This window comes from Macaca mulatta, chromosome 20 (assembly GCF_049350105.2).
Source record: "Macaca mulatta isolate MMU2019108-1 chromosome 20, T2T-MMU8v2.0, whole genome shotgun sequence".
NCBI lineage: Eukaryota > Metazoa > Chordata > Mammalia > Primates > Cercopithecidae > Macaca > Macaca mulatta.
In genome coordinates, this window is record NC_133425.1 from 5,226,910 (window position 1) to 5,251,162 (window position 24,253).

The window sequence follows — 24,253 nt, forward strand, 5'->3', positions numbered from 1 at the left end:
CCCACTGTGTTATCTGACAACACAAAGCAGCGCAGGGGAGCTGTTGTGATTCTCTCTCTCTCTCATTTTAAGAATGGAGATAGGAGATGTGTAAACTATAAAAATAAACAGAAGGTACCAGTGGGGAAACTAAATCAAACGTGAAAGCGGAGGAACAGCTCATAAACTGAAATGATTTCACACACCCAAGGTCGACCGCGCCAGTTCCTTGGTAATTTATGATGACAGGTCAGTCCAGAAACAGGCACTTCTAGGCGGCTACCAGGAAATCCCGGTTCCAATAATGAAATACTACAATGTTCTCGGCAGCCTGTCCTCTCAGTGAGCTGTGTCCTAGGATTTACCCACACCAACATCATTTCAAATAATCATAAAATAGTGGATTTCAAGAGACGTAGAAGTATTTGAGAAAGTGGTCTCTGAAATCAGATTATCAACTAGCTCTCCACCCAAGGTGCCAAGGAGAGCCACCTTTACTGTCATTTATCACTAGCTTCTAGAAATCCCAAAACACCACAGGTCCCAGGAGGAGAAAATAACTAATAATTCAAATGAGAAGCATCCTTATGCAATGGAAAGGAAATGGAGGTGCGTAGTATGTCAAAAAGCAAGGATATTAAAAATACAAAATGCTACTAACTTTAGACTAAATATTAAAATCGTGAAAACCAAATAGAAGGTTATTCCACGTTGTCTGCCTCAGACCTGGAGGCTGTTTATTATTTCACGTGCTCTACTGCAGAATTAATAGAAAGTTTTAGAAGTAGGAAAAAAAAAAAAAAAACTAACCTTAAGGTTATCAAAGGTTTTGACAGTCTGCGCCAAGTCACTGACATTCCCTGATGACGCTGTCCCCTGTCCCCTAGGGCCTGAGGACACCTGTGAGCCGTCAATGATCTCAAAGCCAGAAAGCAAGGCCTCTGCACAGCTGCAGCGAGACTCCTTGGCTCTCTGACCCGATATCAGGTAAGTCTTCAAACCTATGATGGATAAAAGTTACAGTCAGCACAGATTGAAAGCACCGTCTGTTGAAACGCAGCTCCGTCTTGCTCTCTGGGGACGACTCACTCCTGGAAAGTTGAGAGTAAAGTGAAAATGTGAACAGGTCATAGTTTACGACGGACGTCCACGATCTCTCTGGAGAGATGCAGCCTCAGGGAGACCGTGGGCCCCCGAGACACTTGTTACCCACATTACGTTTTCTTGGAGTAACGGCTGCGTGTTTCATGTTTTACCTTCAGGGTTAAAATAAGCATTAAAAACTTCCTCCATAAAAGGGTCCCAGGACCTCCCTGTGAAGGCAGCAAAGCAGACTGGTTGACCCTAGACCCTGCTTGGGTTTATTTCTCTCTGTAAACACCAGTCCGGTGAGTACCTTCACAACGGTCAGTGTAGACGTCATGGCAGCCTTCGGCACTGACCATCTTACCTGTGTCAGAGATTGCAAAACTACCCTGAAAAACGAGACCCTACCATGCACCAACAGGCCATTAAAACCTCCCCTGACTCAGAGCCGTCGAGCATCTATTTCCTGTTGGATTCAAACACTCACCCCAGGAACATTCAGCTTTTGTTAAGCTGAGGTCCACATGCATATTATTCTCTCACAAAATCCCCTCTACAGAAACAAAAAAAAAAGGTGGTCAAAAGGACACTTGACATATATCTTTACAATTCTCCTTGGAGGCTGAACTAACACCTGGACCCACGCCGCACCGGAAGGAGCTGTGAACAGGCGGGTGGATCCCGCCCCGGGAATCTGCTGAGAAGATGGCAAAGGAGCAGCTTTTCCGGGAAAAGCCCAAGGAATTTTTGAAAAAGAAGCAAACTTTATTTAAACAAATCCATCCTTTGTCTTCACTGGAATTTAACCAGATGGCAAATGTATCGGAACGAGGGACAATGTAATTTAACATTTAAATAACATTTATTTCAGGCCTGGTGTATGCCAGGCACTGAGAATAAAATCATGAACAAAGCAGGGTCCCTTCTTTTTTTCTTTAATTGAGATGGAGTCTCACTCTGTTGCCCAGGCTGGAGTGCAACGGTGCGATCTCGGTTCACTGCATCCTCCATCTCCTGGGTTCAAGCAATTCTCCTGCCTCAGCCTCCTGAGCAGCGGGGATTACAGGTGTGCACCACCATGCCTGGCTAATTTATATATTTTTAGTAGAGATGGGGTTTCTCCATGTCGGCCAGACTGGTCTAGAACTCCTGACCTCAAGTGATCTGCCCACCTTGGCCTGCCAAAGATTACAGGTGCGAGCCACTGCACCCGGTTGTAGGGACCCTTCTTGAAGGGCTGAAGCTCCAGCTTCAGGTTGTGAAGGGTGTGGCACGGAAATATTCCATCAAGAGGCAACGTGTCTACGACACTGATCGACTCTGGCTTCTTACACTGGGTACATATTTGGTCAGTGCTTTAAAATTCATTCATTAGAAACCCAGGGACTACTTCATCAACGGTCCCGAATGATTTTATAAGTATGGCCCCATCTCATCATTTCACCTCCCTCTCTACTTGTCAAAATACTACATGGCTTATCTTTTTAAGTCAAGTGTTCTGAGAATTTGCCAAGAGTCCTGGACACATGTAAAGACATCCTAGAGCGTAGCCAGGTCATAGCTGAGAACCAAAAGACTTAGATATTTTCAGATGCCAACTGGCCCCAAGAAACCCTTCATGGTTTATTTTTCCTTTAGAGATAGGGTCTTGCTCTGTTGCCCAGGCTGGAGAGCAGTGGTGCAACCATGGCTCCCTACAGCCTCCACCTCCTATAGCCTCAGCCTCCTGAGTAGCTGGGACTACAGACGTGTGCCACTATGCCTAGCTATTTCTTTCTTTCTTCTTTTTTTTTTTGAGATGGGGTCTCACTGTATTGGCCAGGCTGGTCTCGAACTCCTAGGCTCAAGTGATCCGCCCACTTTGGCCTCCCAAAGTGCTGGGATTACAGGTGTGAGCCACCGCAGCTGGTCAATGGAAATCTTTTACTCTTACTTAGGTCCTGAACTTTTGTGCATTTTTTTTCTCCAACAAAAACCCACATCCCAATTTATATACAGGATCAACCACGGCTGTAACATGTATGCACCACAATGGAAACATGAACTGGAATATGATGTAGCAGTGAAGGCATCTTTACACCAATTTCTCAGACCTGTCCCAGGAGACACTGGACCAACTCTGCCATTTCACTTTGCCACAGTTAAAAAATGCAACCGGGCCAGGCGCGGTGGCTCAAGCCTGTAATCCCAGCACTTTGGGAGGCCGAGACGGGCGGATCACGAGATCAGGAGATCGAGACCATCCTGGCTAACACGGTGAAACCCCGTCTCTACTAAAAAATACAAAAAACTAGCCGGGCGAGGTGGCAGGTGCCTGTAGTCCCAGCTACTCAGGAGGCTCAGTCAGGAGAATGGCGTGAACCAGGGAGGCGGAGCTTGCAGTGAGCTGAGATCCGGCCACTGCACTCCAGCCTGAGTGACAGAGCGAGACTCCGTCTCAAAAAAAAAAAAAAAAAAATGCAAACAATGGGGACACAAGAGAAGACAATGAGCTGCCAGGGCTTATTCCCGCCTTCATCAAAGAAGTACACTTGAGAACTTCTGTCCCGGGGCTGCTCTAAGGGTCTCCTTCCCGTGACTCCTGAGTGTGGCCCACAAGTCACCAGGTGGCAGGGTGGTGACAGCAGCCACTGACAGCCAGTGTGACTGTGGATGGCCACTCTGGAGACCGTAGTCCCCACACACTGAGAGAGGAAGGCCATTTTTTTGGTGGGAGGGAGGAAAAGTTGCAGCTGAAGGGTGAGGTTTTCCACTATGTCTGTGGCTGGCCCTGCAACGTGCTGGCGGCTCAGGGTGCCCCTGCCTGAGGCTATGGCTCCCGGTGCACAAGGGCTGCCCTGGGAGCATGAACTGGGCTGCCCCTCAAACCCAGGAAGGGGCCCTCGCCCAGGTAACTGCGTACCTGCTCCCTGTGTGGCTCCAGAACTGCAAGAGAAAGTCAAGACAGCCTCTCCTGGAAGTGCGTGGGAACTGAAGTGGAGAGAGGCTGGGCAGGGAGGCCTGAAGAGCTGCAGCACGATGGGACAGCTGGCACATTCACAGCGCTCGGCACAGCACGCAGCAGGGAGCACCCCGCAGTAGCATGGAGCAGCAGCGGCCACCTCTGCTCACAAGCTGGGCACGTGCCTCATGCACATCTCCAACGTCTGCTGTTGCTTGTTTGAACTGGGGTTACTGAGTCACTCTTAATTCATCAAACATTTATTAAGCACTTCCTGTTTACTAAACACTGATAGGTACAGGGACGATGTGTGACTATTTTGGCCAAGATCGTGACCCGTGTGGAGCCCATCACCTGAAGAGGGGCCAAAAGGACAAGCAGGTGTGACTCTGGTCAGGCACGCCAAGTCCCAGGACGAGGAAGGACGGCTGCTCCAGGAAGCACAGGACGGGGCATGTCAGGAAGCCTCGAGAAGGAAGGGGCTGTGGCTCGAATGTGTCCTCTCCAAATTTCAGGCGTTGTGGAGTGACAGTCTTAAGGAAGCAGGGCTTTAAGAGGTGACGAGGCCAGGAGGGCTCCTCCCCTGCAATGGGATCAAGCACCTGCATAAAGGGGCTTGCTGCAAGGGGTTCTCTCGCTTGCCCTCCCGTTTCTTCTCCCTTCCAGAAGATGCAGCCCTCCCCAGACACCTGAACCTGCTGGTGCCTTGATCTTGGACTTCCCAGCCTCCAGAAGCATGAGGACATAAATTCCCGTGCTGTATCGATTACCCAGCCTGTGCTGTTGTTACTGCTTCCCAAGCAGAGGGAGACAGACGGATCAGCGCCCTCCACACTGAGAACTGAAAGACGTGGGGAGGTCAGCCTGGCAACAGCAAACCGGGCAAGGGGCAGGGGTGGCTGACGCCAGGCAGGGGGGTTACTAGAACGGGTCATGAAAGGTCCTCTACAGAGGGGGACTGCAGCAGGCACAGCTAAAGGATGGCTTTTAACTCAGTGTGGCTGGAACAGAGAATGTGTGTGGGGAATGGCCAGGGCTGAGCCGCAGCACCTGTGCAGGGCACTGTATGGGCCGTCCCGGGAAGCCTCCATCCTGGGGTTACCGGCGGCAGGGGGGCGGAAGCAGGAGGAAGAGCCACATAGGAGGCATGAGGCATAGGACAAGCCAGGGAGCCGGTGGAAATGCCAGCCACAGCGGGTGGGAAGTTGGGAGGCACGGGAGTCAGGAAATAACGGTGGAAACGGGAAACTTACTCCCCGCAAACTGGCAGCAAGAGGCAAGGCTCCGATTACAAGCAATCAAGCGTGATGGGCGGAGACCTGGCTGCTGGAGGGGGCCTCGGAGTCAGGTCTAGGTCTGCCCCCTAATCCCGTGACCTAAGTGAGCTGCTTCATCTCTGCCTCTCATTTTCCTCATCTCTAAGGTGAGGACAGGAGCACGGCTTACCCCACGGCTCACATGTGAGGCTTAGATGACCAACACGCACACAGCCTCTACAACTGCCCGTCATGCAGCAAGCACTAGACATTAGCTGTGATTATCGACACGGTGTTTGATCTGCGTGTCACTGGAATCTTTTTCATGCACCTTCTATGTACAAAAGCATTTGCAAAACTGTTAAATCAATAATTGCTCCTGACTTGAGTTTTTCTTCAGGAAGCACTGAATGACCAACCTGTAGTGATAACACGATCCTACTAGTGTGACAAAGGCCAAACACACCTCCGAGTCCACAACGAGCAAAACCGGGAAATACGTTATCTTTTCATTTAGGCTTCCATATGGAAAGCTTAAGTTAAAGTGAAACCTTTTGCCAGAACCAGAAGGTTATCATCATAACAGCTAAGGCAGAACGCAGCTGCCTGATCAGAAACGGCTGAGAAATATATCAGGACAGGTTACTGAGTTCAAGCCCAGCCAAAGTCTTAAGTCAGGAGAATCTGCAGCAACATGATTTAATGAATAACCACACACATGGAGCCTGGGGTCCAAGTTCATTAGAATGGCTCTTTTACAGCAGAAGGTCCAAAAAAAAAAAAAAAAAAAAAAAAAAAAGGCAGCTAAATGATTTAAGTATAGTGTAAACAGGAGAATAATTAATATGATTTCTTATGTTCTTTCCTGGTTATCCATTGATTTTAAACCTCAACAACAGTGATGCCTTTTATCAGCTTAATTTTACAAAGGATGCAGAGAGAGGCGGGCATTTCCTAATGGGTTCCTGTGTGACGGGGGAACCTGCCTATGGCTGCGTGCGTGGAGGAGGTTAACACAGTTAACGTTCTTAAGTATTCTTAAGTATAGTGTCACTTCTCTGAAAACTAAAACTGCGCTTTGCACATAGTGGTGATCAGGTTTGGTGACCTGAGCATAGGAAGAGTCACTGACAAAGCCCATTATGGAAAAGAAAGACAATTCTGGCCTCATTTGTCCTGGTCTCTTTCTGTGGGATTCTTGCCTTGGACTGAGATACCCTCAGCCACCAAGAATCAAGGACATGACTGCCAACTCAACAGAAAGAGAAAAACAGCTGGGCACGGGGGTCACAGCTGTGACCCCAGCACTTTAAGAGGCTGAGGCAGGAGGATCACTTGAGCCCAGGAGTTTGGGACCAGCCTGGACAACATGGTGAAATTCCGTCTCTATAAAAAATTTAAGCATCAGCTGGGTGTGGTGGCACCTGTGGTCCCAGCTACCCAGGAGGCTAAGACGGGAGGATCACTTGAGCCCAGGAGGTCAACGCTGCAGTGAGCTGTGACTGCACCACTACACACCAGCCTGGGCAAGACAGCAAGACCCTGTCTCAAAAAAAGAAAAAGAAAAAAAAGAAAAGAAAAACAAGCTGGGTGTGGCAGCACACGCTGTAAATCCCAGCTACTTCAGAGGCTGAGGCAGGAGAATTGCTTAAACTTGGGAGGCGGAGGTTGCAGTGAGCTGAGATCACGCCATGTACTCCAGCCTGGGCAACAAGAATGAAACTCCATCTCAAAAAAAAAAAAAAAAGAAAAAGAAAAAGAAGAAAAACAAGAAGGAGAAGAATAATCAGGAAGGAAAGAATGTTTTAAGACATGACTTTGGGAGCCAGCCACATAGCATAACAAACACCTAGAAGCTTACGTCACTTATGACTTAAAACAATAAACAGAAGAGAGGCAATCAGCTTGGGCTGGTTCAGAAACATTCCAGAAACGTCTTTCATTTTGCATCGCATTCTTCCTCATGACTAGGTCAGAAATGACCAAGCAGCATGAGAATTATTTAAACTAAACTGTAACCAGCCAATAAGAAAAATAAAGTTAAAAAATGCTTTTAATCTATCAAATAGCCAAAGCCTATGGAGTTATAGATATATTTTATAATTATCTATTCTTTCTGCGTAAGAAGAACAAAAGTTTTGGTACAAAAGAGAGAATATTTTTCACGTGTTTACGTTAAAATGATCTCCGGAGGGGTGTAAGTCCTTCCTACTCATATGTACAATAAATAATCATAAGGACTGATTTATTCTGGTTGTCCTAATATTTGATGATAAATCACAAGGTCTTACTACAAATCGCTGCTGGCGAAACTTAACCTCTTCTTAACAAATGAAGTCCCAGGCCAGGCACGGTGGTTCACGCCTGTAATCCCAGCACTTTGGGAGGCCGAGACGGGAGGATCACTTGAGCTCAGGAGTTTGAGACCAGCCCGGCCAACATGGCGAAATCCCGTCTCTACTAAAAGTACAAAAATTAACTGGGCACGGTGGCGCACGCCTGTAATCCCAGCTACTCAGGAGGTTGAGGCAGGAGAATTGCTTGAACCCAGGAGGCGGAGCTTGCAGTCAGCCGAGATCATGCCATTACACTCCAGCCTTGGCGACAAAGTGAGACTTCATCTCAAAAAAAAAAAAAAAGAAGTTCCAAATAATAAAATATGAGATGGATTTATGGAAGAAAGTGAAAGAAACAAAGGGTGTTCACTCTGCCTGTTTATCTTGATCTTCTGCCTAACCAAAAAAAAATGTTTTTGTTTTTTTGAGATAGAGTCTCGCTCTATTGCCCAGGCCAGAGTGCAGTGGCACAACCTCAGCTCACTGCAACCTCTGCCTCCCGGGTTCAAGCAATTCTCCTGCCTCAGCCTCCGGAGTAGCTAGAATTACAGGTGTGTGCCACCATGCCTGGCTAATTTTTCTGTTTTTAGTAGAGACGGGGTTTTGCCAAGCTGGACAGGCTGGTCTTGAACTCCTGACCTCAAGTGATCCGCCTGCCTCTGTCTCCCAAAGTGCTGGGATTAAAGGCGTGAGCCACCACACCCAGCCAGAAAACAAAATTTTAGTGTGTGCACGCATACTCTCTCTCTCTCCCGCTTCCCCACCCCTGCTTCTAAACAGGTACCTTCTATACCCAGCTTCCCTGTCTCTCCCAGTAATGGCTAAACAGCTGCCATCACAGCCAAATGGGAATGACAGGCACCCCCCTGAATGACCACATTCCCCTGTTCTGGCTTCTGTTTTTTGGAGACGGAGTCTCGCTCTGTCGCCCAAGCCGGAGTGCAGTGGCTCACTCGGCTCACTGCAAGCTCCGCCTCCTGTGTTCACGCCATTCTCCTGCCTCAGCCTCCCAAGTGGCTGGGACTACAGGCGCCCACCGCCACGCCTGGCTAATTTTTTTTTGTATTTTTAGTAGAGACGGGATTTCACCATGTTAGCCAGGACGGTCTCGATCTCCTGACCTCATGATCCGCCTGCCTCGGCCTCCCAAAGTGCTGGGATTACAGGCGTGAGCCACCGCGCCCGGCCTGGCTTCTTATCTTCTGTATTCTGCGTTAATAAATATCCCACTGCTACATTCCAGAATGCTGACACAGGGAGAGTCCCGGAGTCACACACTTCAGAGACCCTCGCCTCCCACCTCTAAGAGACCTCTTGAATTAGGGTTTACCAGCACAAGCCTTCACAAAGACTGCAGAACCAGCCTCAGAGACGACACCCAGCACATCCGGCACGTCTGTGAACAGCCCACCAGGTGCTATCTCTGTCATCCACTGGCTCATTTGCTCATTCACGCACCCAGAAAACTAAATGCTTACTGAGTACTTACCGAAGATTAGGATCTGGGCTAAGGGTTGAAAGAAATAAATAGGTTAAAAAAGAAAAAAAGCAACCTAGGTGACTTTCACTTCAGTGCTTGACCTTAGTTCCCTTGTCTAGATCATGGAAATGCTAGTTGGTGTGGTGGCTCACGCTCGTAATCCCAGAACTTTGGGAGGCCGAGGTGGGTGGATCACTTGAGGTCAGGAGTTCAAGATCAGCCTGGCCAACATAGCAAAACCCTGTCTCTACTAAAAATACAAAAATTAACCAGGTGTGGCGGCAGGCGCCTGTAGTCGCAGCTACTCAGGAGGCTGAGGCAGGAAAATCTCTCGAACCCGGGAGGCAGAGGTTGCAGATAGCCGAGATCACGCCACTGCACTCTGGCCTGGGTAATAGAGTGAGACCCCGTCTCAAAAAAATAAAAATAAAAATAAAAATAAAAAAGAAAAGGAAACTACTATGATGTGATGGTCATACCACAGCACAGGGCTGTTGTGAGGATTAAATGAGTTCATTCATGTAAATAGGGACATGCGAAAAAGGGAAAGACGGTGCTTGTCCTGAGAACAGCCGTGAATGTGAGGACAGTGAGTGAGTGACGATCTGGACCCACAAGAAGAGAGAGACACACACATTCAAGTTCAAGTGTCCATGGGCTGTTCAGAAGCAACAAACAGCACTTCAACAATGAGTTGCCGACAACAAAATGGAAAAGAAGGTCTGCAATAACTATTAAGAATGCTGTCATGGAGCCGAGTTTAAACAATGGGAAGAGGCTATGAAACAGGAGAGCTGGGGAAAGATACCAGAACTGAAACCGACCACCAGCTGATCAGTTTCTATCTGTGAAGTGACAGCACCAAATGCACCAGATGCCACAGACGGGAGGGAGGGGGATGAGTCACATCTGCAGAGGGAGGGGGTTGGGTCATATCTGCAGCAGGGACGGGGCGGGGGGCGGGGGGTCCCAGACCGCACTCGTGTCCCTAGAGAGCTGACAGCTCATCCGAAGGTTTCTAAGAGGATGCTGATTCAAGTACAGAATGTAGATGATGAGAAATAACAGAAAGAAGAGAAATGAAAAACTAAATTTAAAATCAGAGACTAGGTAGCCGCTAAATACTTGAAAAAAAAAAAAAAAAAAAGGAATGCATTGACAATGGAAAGAAAGCTGTATGATGTTTAGTGAAAGAAACCAGTCCCAAAAGGCCACACACCATGTGATCCCATTTATATGAAATGTCTAGCATGGGGAGATCTGTAGACACAGAAAGCAGATGAGTGGCTGCCATGGGTTTAGGAGAGGGTATGACTGCTAAACAGATGCAGGGTTACTTTTTGGGGTAAAAATAGTAATGAAAATGTAAAATTAGGTTGTGGTGATGGTTGCACAACACCATGAATACACTAAAAACCACTGAATTGTACACCCGAGAGGGTGAATTGCATTGTATGTGAATTATACTTCAATAAAGCTGTTTTTTGAAAAAGAAAAGGAAGCTCGGTGTGGTCGTGCATTTCTGTGGTCTCAGCTACTTGGGAGGCTGAGGCAGGAGGATGGCTTGAGCCCAGGAAGTGGAGGCTACAGCGAGCTCTGACTGCGCCACTACGCTCCAGCCTAGGTGACAGGGTGAGACTCTGTCTCAAATATAATAATACAATAAAATAAACTAAATACAGCAATGTGAACATCAACAAGGTGCAATAATTCTGAGATTTAGAGAAGAAATAAAATAAAGCTGGGAAGAAACACACCCTCCCCAAGAACAGAAGATAGAGTGAGCCATAGCAGGTAAATGAAAAATATGAAAGGCTTAGAAATAGATAACGTGAGCCAGGTATGGTGGCTCACACCTGTAATCCCAGCACTTTGGGAGGCTGAGGCTGGGGAGATCGCTTGAGGTGAGGAGCTCAAGACCAGCCTGGCCAACATGGTTAAACCTGGTCTCTACTGAAAATACAAAAATTAGCCGGGCATGGTGGTGCATGCCTGTAATCCCAGTTACTTGGGAAGCTGAGGCAGGAGGATCATTTGAACCCAGGAGGTAGAGGTTGCAGTGAGCCAAGATCGCGCCATTGCACTCCAGCCTGGGCAGCAGAGTGAAACTCCTCAAAAAAAAAAAAAAATTAGATAATGTGGTAGAGCTAGGGCAGAAAAACATGTAAGTCAAGAATAAGGCCAAATAACCTTGAAGAACTAAAAATTCAACATGGCAGGAGTTCAGAAGTCTGGGAGAGATTAAATAAAACAAAACAAAAGAAAATTTGACCTTCATGAAATAGCTCCAAGAATTATTCAATTTGCAGCTCTCACTATTGTAGTCCAACCTAAAAATGCTGGGCCAACACCCACATTGTCTTCTTCAAGCACACACACTTCTCCTGCCGCAGGTGTGGCCTGCACAGCACACCCACACGCCAGACGCTTGGCCACAGAAACACAGAAGGGGCCATTGTCCTTGCCTGGAACACAGATGGACCTCCTCATCCAGGAGGGCATTTACTTGCAAAGGCATTTTCTTCTGACCCACAGGTGGTTATTCTTCCACTGACACCTCCTGTGGGCATCGTCAGCTGGAAGAAAGGCCACCGAGGCCGTGAAGCCACCTCGCCCATAAACATCGTATCATGCAAAGGAAAAAACAAGATGCTGAATATTCTTTTTTTTTTTTTTTTTTTTTTTTGAGACGGAGTCTCGCTCTGTTGCCCAGGCTGGAGGGCAGTGGCGTCATCTCGGCTCATTGCAACCTGTGCCTCCTGGGTTCAAGCGATTCTCCTGCCTCAGCCTCCCGAGTAGCTGAGATTACAGGCACCTGCCACCATGCCTGGCTAATTTTTGCATTTTTAGTAGAGGCGGGGTTTCACCACGTTGGCCAGGCTGGTCTTGAACTTCTAACCTCAAGTGATCTGCCCGCCTCGGCCTCCCAAAGTGTTGGGATTACAGGCATGAGCCACCGCACCCGGTCGATGCTGAACATTCGTGACTAACCTTCCGTGGGAGCAGTCATGCCACTGCCTTCACCACCTGTTGCTTCCTGGAAATGTTGATCAGGCTCTTGGCTCTCTCCCAGATAATATTTGCAGCACAGGCACATGCTTGCTGTGAATTTCCACACTTGTCAGATCACCCGGTTTTCAACTTGTTTTCCAGTTTTCTCTCTTTTGAAGAGTATTTTGCACACTGGCTGGGGCAGAGGCTGACAGTTTCCCAGACTGTTTTCTTGTTTACAGAGCACATGCAGACTTGCTCAAGTCATCTAACAGAGAAACCCAAAAACCTCCATTTTCCTCCCGAGATATCTGTGCTGTCTCCAATTCCACTTCAGCAGTGCTAGTGGCTGAAATCCTATGGACTATGTATTTTGGACTTTCTTTTTCTGACCTTTTCTGGAAGAATCAAACTTGTATTTGTATTTGTGTGTGTGTGTGTGTGTGTGTGTGTGTGTGGTTTTGTTTTTTTAAGAGACAAGGTCTTTCTCTGTTACCCAGGCTGCAGTGCGGTGGCGCAATCACGGCTCACTGCGGCCTCCACCTCCTGGGCTCAAGCGATCCTCCCACCTCAGCTTCCCAAGTAGCTGGGATGACAGGTGTACACCACCAAGCCCACCTTTTTTTAAAAAAATTTTGTTTTGTAGAGATGGAGTCTCACTATGTTGCCCAGGCTGGGCTTGAACTCCTGGCCTGAAGTGATCCTCTGGTCTCAGCCTCCCAAAGTACTGGAATTACAGGCATGAGCCACTGTGCCCAGACTCAGGTATTTTTTAATAACCTCAAGGTGTTGCTGCACATTCCACAAGTTGAGAGCAGGACCACTCTGCCACCCAGGGATGTCCCAGGCTGGGCGATTTGTTCTCCCACTGCACACTGGGCAACTGTCATTTATGCCTTAAGAAAATCCCATTCAAGTTGTGGACTCAATGCACAATCAAAACTGAAAGCAAAACCGAGGGCGCAAGTAGTGAGTGCCCGAGGAGGGGACAAAGGCTGGGTCCCGGGCCATCACCACATGGAGAGCTTCACAAAACAGTGCTTTATAAAACAGTGCCCTGGAGCTTCAGTCAGCAGCCCCCACTCCCAAAAGGGGTGAGGAGTCTTCAGAAACTTGCCTGTCTTATGCCAGAAAGCTGAGCTCTGCACAGACCCTGGAAAAACCACTGTTGTCAAAGGAGAGAGAGAAGTGGGCAGAAAGCCCAGGAAGGAGGGTTCCAGACTAGTGGAGGTACTGGCCTCAAACAAGACAGCTGGGCACTGAGAGAAGAAGGGATATATGCCAGGCATGGTAGCTCGCGCCTGTAATCTCAGCACTTTGGGAGGCAAAGGTAGACAGATCACTTGAGGTCAAGAGTTTGAGACCAGTTTGGCCAACATGGTGAAACCCTGTCTCTACTAAAAATACAAAAATTAACTGGGCGTGGTGGCAGGCACCTGTAATCCCAGCTACTCGGGAGGCCGAGGCACGAGAATCTCTTGAACCCAGGATGCGAAGGTTGCAGTGAGCCAAGATCGCGTCACCGCACTCCAGCCTGGGCCACAGAGCAAGACTCCATCTCAAAAAAAAAAAAAAAAAAAAAAAAAAGAACTAAAAGAACGAACTTTCTATGAACTTCCTGTGATGATGGGCATGTCCTGCAGCCGTCCAGTTCTGTGGCCTCCAGCCACGTCTGGCTACTGACCACTCGAAATGTAGTTAGTATGCATAAGGAACTAATTTTTTAATGATTTCAATTATAATTTAAATCTTAAACAGCTACATGAGGCTGGCAGCTACGTATTAAGCAGCAATGATCTACCTCCTTCCTCACTGGTGAAAGGATTGAACTGGAAACAGAAAGCTCTTTTTTACCTTTATTAAATAAAGGCGAAGTTGTAAGAACTACTAAAAGAAAATGGGCGGGATAAAAGTAAAACTAAATATGAAACCAGTAAGTATTCACTGTTATTTATTATAGATGACATTTAGACCCAAATATAAGAGGGAGAGTGCCCTGTATATTAATAGCAGGAAGAGCCAATTAGAAAGTGGAATAGGCCAGGCGTGGTGGCTCATGTCTATAATCCCAGCACTTTGAGAGGCCGAGGCGGGTGGATCACTTGAGGCCAGGAGTTCGAGACCAGCCTGGCCAACAAGGTGAAACCCCCTCTCTCCTAAAAAATATACAAAAAATTAGCCAGGCTAGGTGGCACATGTCTGTAGTCCCAGCTGCTCAGGAGGCTGAGGCAGGAGAATCGCTTGAATGCAGGAGGTGGAGGTTGCAGAGAGCCAAGATCGTACCACTGCACTCCAGCCTGGGTAACAGAACAAGACTCTGTCTCAAAAAAAAAACAAAAAAGCAAGTGGAATAGAAACAGTTACTCTATCAAACAAAATAGTAGATAATCTTTAAGAATAAAGAAACAAAAGAGCTTGGAAACATTTGAGTATTTTCCAAAAAAACCCTATAAGTGGGATAAGATATTGGTTCACAACTCTAATTTAGAGCCTACAGAAACACATTAGCTTGACCTTGCTTGGCATACATTATTTCTAAAAAACGTTTTAAATGTGAGTATTTAGAAGATACACCGTATTTTCTGCTTTTTATATACTTTACATTTTACTATGTGAGTTTAAAAAGCAGTTGGTAAAACACGCACCCAAGCTGTCTGATCTTTCACACCATTAAAAGCAACACATGTATTAAACACCCCACTGCACAACGGGCGTGCCGTGGGTGCTCTCTGACTGCATGGGGCTTGAATGTTTAACTAGGCTCGAAGCCACAGTGCTAACAGGATCTGGCAGAGACCGACAAGGCCACGCCGGCAGCAGGTGTTTCAGGAAAGGTATGACTCTACCGTCCCCTGCGCTGAAGCCTTAGCCTCAGGCAAAAACCAGGTAGAATCTAACTCAGGTCACTTTGGCCAATCTCCACTTTCTACCAGCCTCTCCAGGACCCTACTGCCTTGCGAGGGCCCCTACCCACCTGCCAACCTAATCCCCTCACCATCCACCAGCACCAAGGCTGCGTGAGCACACTGTAGATACACAAGCTCCATCCCAACTCAGAGCTAGGAGAGCATCAGAGGCCAGACTCCTGCCCACTGCTTCCGGGCTCCACCAGCAGCCTCATGCAGCCACCTCCTGCAGCTGACTCATCTGCATACTGAGACTTCCTGACACAAATGGAGGTGAAAATATTCGTTCCCCCCATCATATCCCAGAAATTCCCTTATGGCCGACAACCATTCTGAGTTTCTACAGCGCCTTACAGGAGGGCAATTCCAGGCTGAAGTGGCGGGTCCCCGCACCAGACTCCACTTCATCAGAACACTTCTGTTAGTCTTTGAAACGCATGAAATTCCCTTTAGGATCCGTAATAACGCCTTCTGGAAACTGGATGGCAAGCCACTCACCCTCAACCTTCAGACCCGGTGACTCTTTACCTTTCTGTGACATATTAATTTGCAATGTCTTCTTTTCCATCATGAAATAAAATTAAATTCATGGACAATACAACCTTTAATCACTGAGACCATAAAGGACACCTACAGCGGCTAACTAGCCTTCCCTCAGCCACCTTTGCACCCAGCCTAAGGGCAGGGTGGCATCGGAGCCTCCATGCTTCAAAGATGGCCACCAGGGCCCATCCCCCTTTCCATGCTTCTCCCTGCCCAGAGGGAATCAGCCTGAGGACAGGTTAAAGACTAAATACAACCAGGCGTGGGGGCTCATGCTTGTAATTCCAGCACTTTGGGAGGCCAAGGTGGGAGGATCACTTGAGGCCAGGAGTTTGAGACCACCCTGGCCAACATGGTGAAACCCCGTCTCTACCAAAAACACAAAAATTAGCCAGGCCTGGTGGCGCACGCTGTAATCACAGTTCCTCTGGAGGCTGAGGCAGGAGAATAGCTTGAACCCAGGAGATGGAGGTTGCAGTGAACCCAGATCACGCCACTGCACTCCAGCCTGGGCCACAGAGTGAGACTCTGTCTCAAAAAAAAAAAAAAAAAAAAAGACTGCCACAATTCTGTATATGTATGTATTTATTATATACATGTATGTATAAGGTACATATTTATATGTGTATATCTGTGCATTTGTGTATATGTGTATATCTGCAGCAAGTTTTTTAAAAAGGAGAAAACAGGCCAGATCCGGTGGCTCGTGCCTGTAATCCCAGCAATTTGGGAGGCTGAGGCAGGAGCATTGCATGAGCCCAGGAACTCAAAGCCTCAGTGAGCTGTGACTGCACCACTGCACTCCAGCCTGGGTGTCAGAGTAAGACCCTGTCTCTAAAATATACATAAATAAATAATAATTAAATGGAGAAAATTTCTTAATAACTTGTATCCTATTCATTCTTTCAACACATAATAAGCTCCTGAAATCCGTTAAGAATGAGATTAGACCTATTCTAAATCCTACTAACACCTTACATTGACTCTCTTACTAATCTCAGTACTGTAGTACCTGGGGGAAGGCCCAACACCGTGGACACTCGGAAACGTCAAGAATTGAATCACGTCTCTACAACGATGGTCCATCCACAAACAGCACAGAGAACAAGGAAGGGCAGAACAAAGTACTGAAACCTCTGTCGTTTCTCTGGAGAGTGAATTACACAGATCAACGTTCTTCACATAATAAGAAACAAGAAGTGGTTTGTTTATGGGTTCCATGGGAGTACCCACTACACGCCAGGCTAGACGCTGGGGATAAAACTGTGAACACGGCATCCATCATCATCTCACTCAGCGGTAGGAACCTGCAGCAGGGAGAATCCACAAGCAAGGACCCAAGTCACCAGCTCTGATTAAGAGCCAGGAAGAAAGCAAAAGCTTCCTGCCATAGAGAATACCCAACACGTGGTTTGGACAGAGAGTCAGGGACGTCCTAGCTGAAGAAATGAGACTGAAGTGGAGACATCACAGTGAGACAGAGGCCATCGTGGTGGTGTAGGTCTCGGGAAGGCACGTGGGATGCAGGGATCGGCAAGGAAAGGACAATCCCAGCATGCTCACCTGGCTGAAAGGTGGCAACTGCCCCCGATGCAGACTGAAGGAAGAAAGTGGGGCATGAGATGAGGTGGACCAGGTCCTGGGAGCCATTAAGAGGTGTCTGCCTGGCCAGGTGTAGTGGTTCACACCTGTAATCCCAGCACTTTGGGAGGCCAAGGTAGGTGGATCACTTGAGGTCAGGAGTTCGAGAACAGCCTGGCTAACATGGTGAAACCCCATCTCTACTAAAAATACAAAAATTGGCCAGGCAGAGTGCGTACCTGTGATCCTAGCTACTCGGGAGGCTGAGGCACAAGAATCGCTTGAACCCAGGAGGTGGAGGCTGCAGTGAGCCGAGATTACACTACTGCACTCCAGCCTGGAGGACAGTGGGAGACTGTCTCAAAACGACAAGAGGCATCTAACTTTACATGCTAGGCACACAGAAGAGCTCTGCAGTGTTTTAAGTAAGAGAGCACACAATTCGATTCTTTCTTATTTTGCATTTAAATTTAACTTTTTTTTTTCTTTTGAGACGGAGTCTTGCTCTGTTGCCCAGGCTGGAGTGCAATGGCATGATGTTGGCTCACTGCAACCTCCGCCTCCCGGGTTCAAGCGATTCTCCTGCCTCAGTCTCCTGAGTAGCTGGGATTACAGGCGTCAACCACCATGCCTGGCTAATTTTTGTATTTTTAGTAGAGACGGGGTTTCACCATGTTGGTCAGGCTGGTCTCAAAGTCCTGACCTTGTGATCCGCCTGCCTCGGCCTCCCAAAGTGCTGGGATTACAGGTGTGAGCCACCGCACCCGTCCAATATTTTTAACTTTTTAATTCTAACTAATGATAGCCACACAGAAAAGTTACATATACGGTACAGGGAGTTCTCATATATCCCTCGCTCCACTTCTTCTCCTAATGTGAATGGCTTATTGTACGACATTAAGCACAGCTCCATAATCAAGAACAGGAAATTAACATTGGTACAATGTTATTAACTAGACGATGAACTTGATTTGAGTTTCACCAATTTTTCACCTGATTTATGTTCCAGGATTTATGTTCCCGCTGTGGGTGGTGAACGGCTCTGGAGGAGTCAGGATTAGAACCGGGGGCTCATTCCTAGCCTGTTGCTGTGGTCCAGGGAAACGCTGGAGTGGCCTTAAGTCAGGTTCATGATTCAAGGTCTAGGCAGAGCCGACAGGATGTGAACAAAGGGAACAAGGACACTTCCCGAGTTCCTGGGTTCTGCCTTCAGTACGGGGATGGATGAGTGAGACCAGAAGAGGTGTAAGTTTAAGCGGCAAAATCAGGAGCTCAGTTCTGGACCTCTCAAGCTGAAGACGCCAGTGACACGCTCAAGTGACGGGGACAAGGAGGAGGCTACACCATGAGATCAGAAGGGAGGCTCAGGGCCAGAGATCCGCTGTCCATAATATTACCATGGAGAAGATGGCAGGCTGGGGAGGCCTGGGAAGCAGCCTTGGAGCTGCAGTGGTTTGAACGGCCAGGGAGGTAGGCCAGCAGGGCTCTGAGGAGGGACAAAGCGGTGGGGAGGGGGGCCGGGTGCAGTGGCTCATGCCTGTAATCCCAACACTTTGGGAGGCCAAGGCTGGTGAATCACCTGAGGTCAGGAGTTTGAGACCAGCCTGGCTAACACGGTGAAACCCCCGTCTCTGTTTAATAAAAAAAAATACAAAAATTAGCCAGGCATGCTGGCATGCACCTGTAATCCCAGCTACTCAAGAGACTGAAGCAGGAGAATCACTTGAACCCAGGAGGTGGAGGTTGCAGTGAGCGGAGACAGTGCCACTGCACTCCAGCCTGGGCGACAGAGCAAGACTCTGTCTCAAAAAAAAAAAAAAAAAGAATTGATCACTGCAAATGCTGCAGACAAAAGATGAGGCCACTAGGAAAGCCAGCCTGGGTTTGGCCACACGAAGACTGTCAGTGACCACACCAGGGAGAGGTGCATTTGGGCAGCAAAGGGCACGGGCCAGGTTGGGCGGGTTGGCGTGCGAGCGTGAGCAAGGTGGAGAAGGCACACATGGTCAGTCCTTTGCAGAAGTCTGGCATGAGCCCTGGCGAGGAAATGGCCTGGGGGGTGTGGCAGAACAGAGGTGCTGCACCATGTCCTGCACCGACCAGGAGGGTCCAGTGGAAGGCGGCTGCAGAGAAGGCGGAACCCGTAGTTCCAGAAGGTTTGGGGCACGACCAGCAGAGGCCAACTTCTATTGTGAAGAAGAAACAGACTCCCAGACTTTCAGGGAAGGGGGTGTGTTTGATCTGGTGGCAGTGCAGACAGCAAAGTAGGACCCTTGAGTGTGGCTATGCCTGAGAGGATGTCGGGTGGTGTGAGAGTCAGGCTGGTGTAGATTCACTCATGAGAAAGTATCTAAAATCTTCCAGATGACAGTGCTACCAGCTGGACAGCTGACAGTTGGTGCTGGCTCTTTCAAAACAGTGCTCCAAAGGCAAAGAAATAGCAAAGGTAAAAGTAAGGCACTTAACTATTTGTTGGGTGAATATAGAAATGAATGAATGAATGCATGGATGAGCAGATGCATCAAGAAGTTAATTCAAAAATTAAAGCCCATAATGAAAGTAAAGTAGAGGCCGGGCGCGGTGGCTCACGCCTGTAATCCCAGCACTTTGGGAGGTCAAGGCAGGTGGATCACCCAAGGTCAGGAGTTTGAGACCAGCCTGGCCAACATGGTGAAACCCTGTCTATACTAAAAATACAAAAATTAGCTGGGCGTGGTGGTGTGCACCTGTAGTCCCAGCTACTTGGGAGGCTGAGGCAGGAGAATTACTTGAACCGGGGAGGCGGACATTGCAGTGAGCCAACATCATGCCATTGCATTCCAGCCTGGGCCAACAACAGCAAGACTCCATCTCAAAAAAAAAAAAAAAAAAAAAAAAAAAAAAAAAAATTAATCATGCAATGACCATATGGCCAGAAACCCCAATCCTGGATATTTACCCTAGAGAAATCAAACCTTATGTTTACAAAAAATGCTGTACACAGATGTTTGTAGCGGCACTATTCATAATTGCCAAAACCTGGAAACCAATCTAATATCCTTCCCAGGACGAATGGATAAACACACTGTGGTCCCTCCCCACAACGGGGCGCTACTCAGCATCACAAGGAATGAACTAGAGACCCACGCAGCACCCAGGACGAATCTCAATAGCTCCAGACTAAGTGGAAGAAACCAGTCTTCAAAGGGTACATGCTGTGTCGTTCCATTTTAATGACAGGCTCCCAAAAGCAAAACTACAGGGAATGGATAGTTGTCACTGGCTCGGCAGGGGCCTGGAGGCAGGGAACCTAAGGCTGATTCACCCTGACTTTTTAGAACTGAATCAAAACGAAAACCACACCCAGGTAACAAAAGGATCAGAGGCTCCTCCCTTTGCACCTTGTGGCAGATGAAAAATGTAAAGTACCTCTGATTGGTTCCCTCCTGCAAGAAACCAGACTGGTCCCAGGCCAGGCCTTCAGATGTAACTTTGCAACTTCACTTCAGCCTCTGATTGGTCGCCTCCTGCAACCAATCAGACTGGCCACAGGCCACTCCTTCACTTACATAGGGTGTAACCAGGTAACAAATGGGAAACCTCTATAGGGTATTTAAGCTCCAGAAAATTCTCTAATCAGCTGCTTGCTCCTGCTCGAGCCCGCTCCCACTCTGTGGAGTGTACTTTCATTTCAGTAAATCTGTGCTTCCCTTGCTTCATTTTCTCATTGCTTTGTTTGTGCATTTTGTCCAATTCTTTGTGCAAAATGCCAAGAACCCGGCCAAGAACCCAGACAACTTGTAGTCAAGACCCTCTGCTGGTAACACCTGTAAAGGGTGTATTAGTCTGTTTTCACGCTGCAATAAAGACTTTATAATTATCCGAGACTGGGTAATTATGAAGGAAAGAGGTTTAACTGACTCGCAGTTCCCCGTGGCTAGAGAGGCATCACAATTATGGCAGAGGGCAAGGAGGAGTAAGTCACACCCTCCATGACGGCAGGGAAGAGAGAGAGCATGTGCAGGGGAACTCCTTTTTATAAAACCATCAGATCGGCTGGGCGCGGTGGCTCAAGCCTGTAATCCCAGCACTTTGGGAGGCCAAGACGGGCGGATCACAAGGTCAGGAGATCGAGACCATCCTGGCTAACACGGTGAAACCTCGTCTCTACTAAAAAATACAAAAAACCTAGCCGGGCGAGGTGGCGGGCGCCTGTAGTCCCAGCTACTCGGGAGGCTGAGGCAGGAGAATGGCGTGAACCCGGGAGGCGGAGCTTGCAGTGAGCTGAGATCCGGCCACTGCACTCCAGCCTGGGTGACAGAGCGAGACTCCGTCTCAAAAAAGAAAAAAAAAAAAACAACAAACCATCAGATCAACTGGGCCCGGTGGCTCACGCCTGTAATCCCAGCACTGTGGGAGGCTGAGGTGGGCGTATCACCTGAGCTCAAGAGTTCGAGACCAGCCTGGCCAACACGGTGAAACCCCATCTCTACTAATAATACAAAAATTAGCTGGGTGTGGTGGTCCATGCTTGTAATCCCAGCTACTCGGGAGGCTGAGGCAGGAGAATCGCTTGAACCCAGGAGGCGGAGGTTGCAGTGAGCCAAGATTGTGCCATTGAACTCCAGCCTGGGTGACAAGAGCAAAACTCTGTTTCAAAAAAAAAAAAAAAAAACCATCAGATCTCGAGAGACTTATTCACTATCCCGAGAACAGCATGGGAATGACCTGCCCCCATGATTCAATTACCAATCACTGGGTCCTTCTCACAACATGTGGGAACTGTGGGAGTCACAATTCAAGATGAGATTTGGGTGGGGACACAGCCAACCCATACTAAAAGATCAACACCAGGGGGTGATGAAACTGTTCTGTATCCTGATTGTACTGGTGGCTACAAAACCTATCCATGTGTTATGACCCTTAGAACCGTGTAGCAAGAGAAAAAAGTCAATTTACAAATGATAATTAGCAAAATAAAATTATATGTTACCATACGATCTTGCAAGTCCAATCCAAGCCTCTACTCACGAGAAATGGAAACAACTAAGACTTGCATGCAACATTCAGAGCAGCTCTGTTTATCACAGACAAGATGTGGGAATAATCCACGTGTCCAGCAGCTGGTGAATGGATGGACACACTGTGGTATATCCACACCACCGAATCTAACTCAATAAAAAGGACCTAAATAGTTGATCCGTGCTACAATACAGAAGAACCTCAAAAACAATATGCTAAGTGAGAAGTCAGCTACAAAAGACCACAATGGTGCATAATTCCAATTGTATGAAATGTCTAGAAAAAGCAAATCTATAGAGACAGAAAGTTGATTCGTGGTTTGGGGCTGGGAGCAGGTACTGCCTGAAACCAGGTATGACGGACCTCATGGGATGATGGAAATGTTCTAAAACCAGATGACACCCTAAATTTTCTAAAAATAAAATTGTATACTTTTCAGAGCTGAGTTTCATAGTATGCAAATGATACTTTAATAAAAGCTTTTAATAAAAAGTGCTCAATTCACTATCTACTTTTTTCTTTTTTTCTTTTTTTTTTTCCTTTGAGACAGAGTCTTGCTCTGTCGCCCAGGCTGGAGTGCCGTGGTGTGATCTCAGCTCACTGCAACCTCTGCCTCCCAGATTCAAGCAATTCTCCTGCCTCAGCCTCCCGAGTAGTTGGGATTATAGGCACCTGCCACTGCACATGGCTAATTTTTGTATTTTTAGTAGAGACGGGGTTTTACCATCTTAGTCAGGCTGGTCTCGAACTCCTCACCTCATGATCCAACCGCCTCAGCCTCCCCAAGTGCTGGGATTACAGACGTGAGCCACCGCAACCAGCCTAGCTAAAGTAAAACTTGATCCCTACCTCATAGTGTACACAAAAAATACCAGTTCACATTTCACGTGGATTACAGATATAAATCTGAAAAGCAAAACGATAGAGTATCTAGGAAATAATATTATAGCTTCATGACCTCAGAAGTAGAGAAATAGGACGGAAAAAAAGCCCTCGCCTAACAAAGGAAAAAGTGGATCGATTTTATGGTAGGGTGAACTATATGCCAATTGCCAATATTTAACCATTTTGACCCTCAAAAATGGCAATTTCATAGTAAAAAGGCAAGACTAGAGTGGTAGAAGGTATTTGCCTCCCATATAACTGACAGAGGGCTGGCAGCCTGAATATAAAGAACTCCTCAAAATCAGTAAGAGGCTAGGCCCCGGGGGCTCACGCCTGTAATCCCAGCACTTTAGGAGGCCAAGGCGGGTGGATCACCTGAGGTCGGGAGTTCAAGAGCAGCCTGGCCAACATGGTAAAACCCTGTCTCTAGTAAAAATACAAAAATTAGCCAGGCGTGGTGGCGTGCACCTGTAATCCCAGCTACTTGGGAGACTGAGGCAAGAGAATCTGTTGAACCCAGGAGGCAGAGGTTGCAATGAGCCGAGATCGCACCACTGCACTCCAGCCTGGGTGACAGTGAAACTCTGTCTCAAAAAACAAAAACAAAAACAAAAACAAAACCCAACAATAAGAAAACAAAACGAGACCACTTAGAAAAATGTGTAAGAAAGCTGAACAGGCAGCTGGGCGCGGTGACTCACGCCTGTAATCCCAGCACTTTGGGAGGCCGAGATGGGTGGATCATGAGGTCAGGAGATCGAGACCATCCTGGCTAATACGGTGAAACCCCGTCTCTACTAAAAATACAAAAAATTAGCCGGCCGTGGTGGCGGGTACCTGTAGTCCCAGCTACTTGAGAGGCTGAGGCAGGAGTACGACGTGAACCCGGGAGGCAGAGCTTGAGGTGAGCCGAGATCGCACCACTGCACTCCAGCCTGGGCGACAGAGTGAGACTCCATCTCAAAAAAAAAAAAAAGAAAGCTGAACAGGCACTTCACTGAAGAGTCAACCCAGGTGGCCAGCAGACACAGGAAAAGACACTCAGCCAGGGAAAGGCAAATCAAACACAGAATTACAAATGAAAATGACCAAAAGAAACCACCCCCACCTACCAGAGTGGCTGAAATTCAACAGGCAAGCACTGGTGAGGATGCAGAGCCACAGGAACTCTCATGCCCTGCTGAGGGGCGTATACATTGGCATTGCCATTTGTAAAACACGTTGGTATTACCGATGGAAGGTGAAGACACTCATACTGTATGGCTCAA

The 24,253-nt window shown here is 47.7% G+C and overlaps 1 protein-coding gene and 1 long non-coding RNA gene across 6 annotated transcripts in view; both read right to left on the reverse strand.

The window, feature by feature from the left end:
* Nucleotides 1–24,253, reverse strand: part of ADCY9 (adenylate cyclase 9) — a 162,748-nt gene that overhangs the window by 43,740 nt on the left and 94,755 nt on the right. For all 5 annotated transcript variants that reach the window (XM_077985366.1, XM_015125415.3, XM_015125413.3 and 2 more), the window contains exon 3: nt 790–980. In XM_077985366.1, coding sequence (XP_077841492.1) covers nt 790–980 — 191 coding nt within the window. The remainder of the gene's footprint in view (nt 1–789; nt 981–24,253) is intronic.
* The window catches only part of LOC144337885 (uncharacterized), a 46,620-nt gene continuing 26,740 nt past the window's right edge, over nt 4,374–24,253 (reverse strand). Inside the window, exon 2 of the long non-coding RNA XR_013411520.1 lies at nt 4,374–4,589. This is a non-coding gene — a long non-coding RNA (uncharacterized LOC144337885). The remainder of the gene's footprint in view (nt 4,590–24,253) is intronic.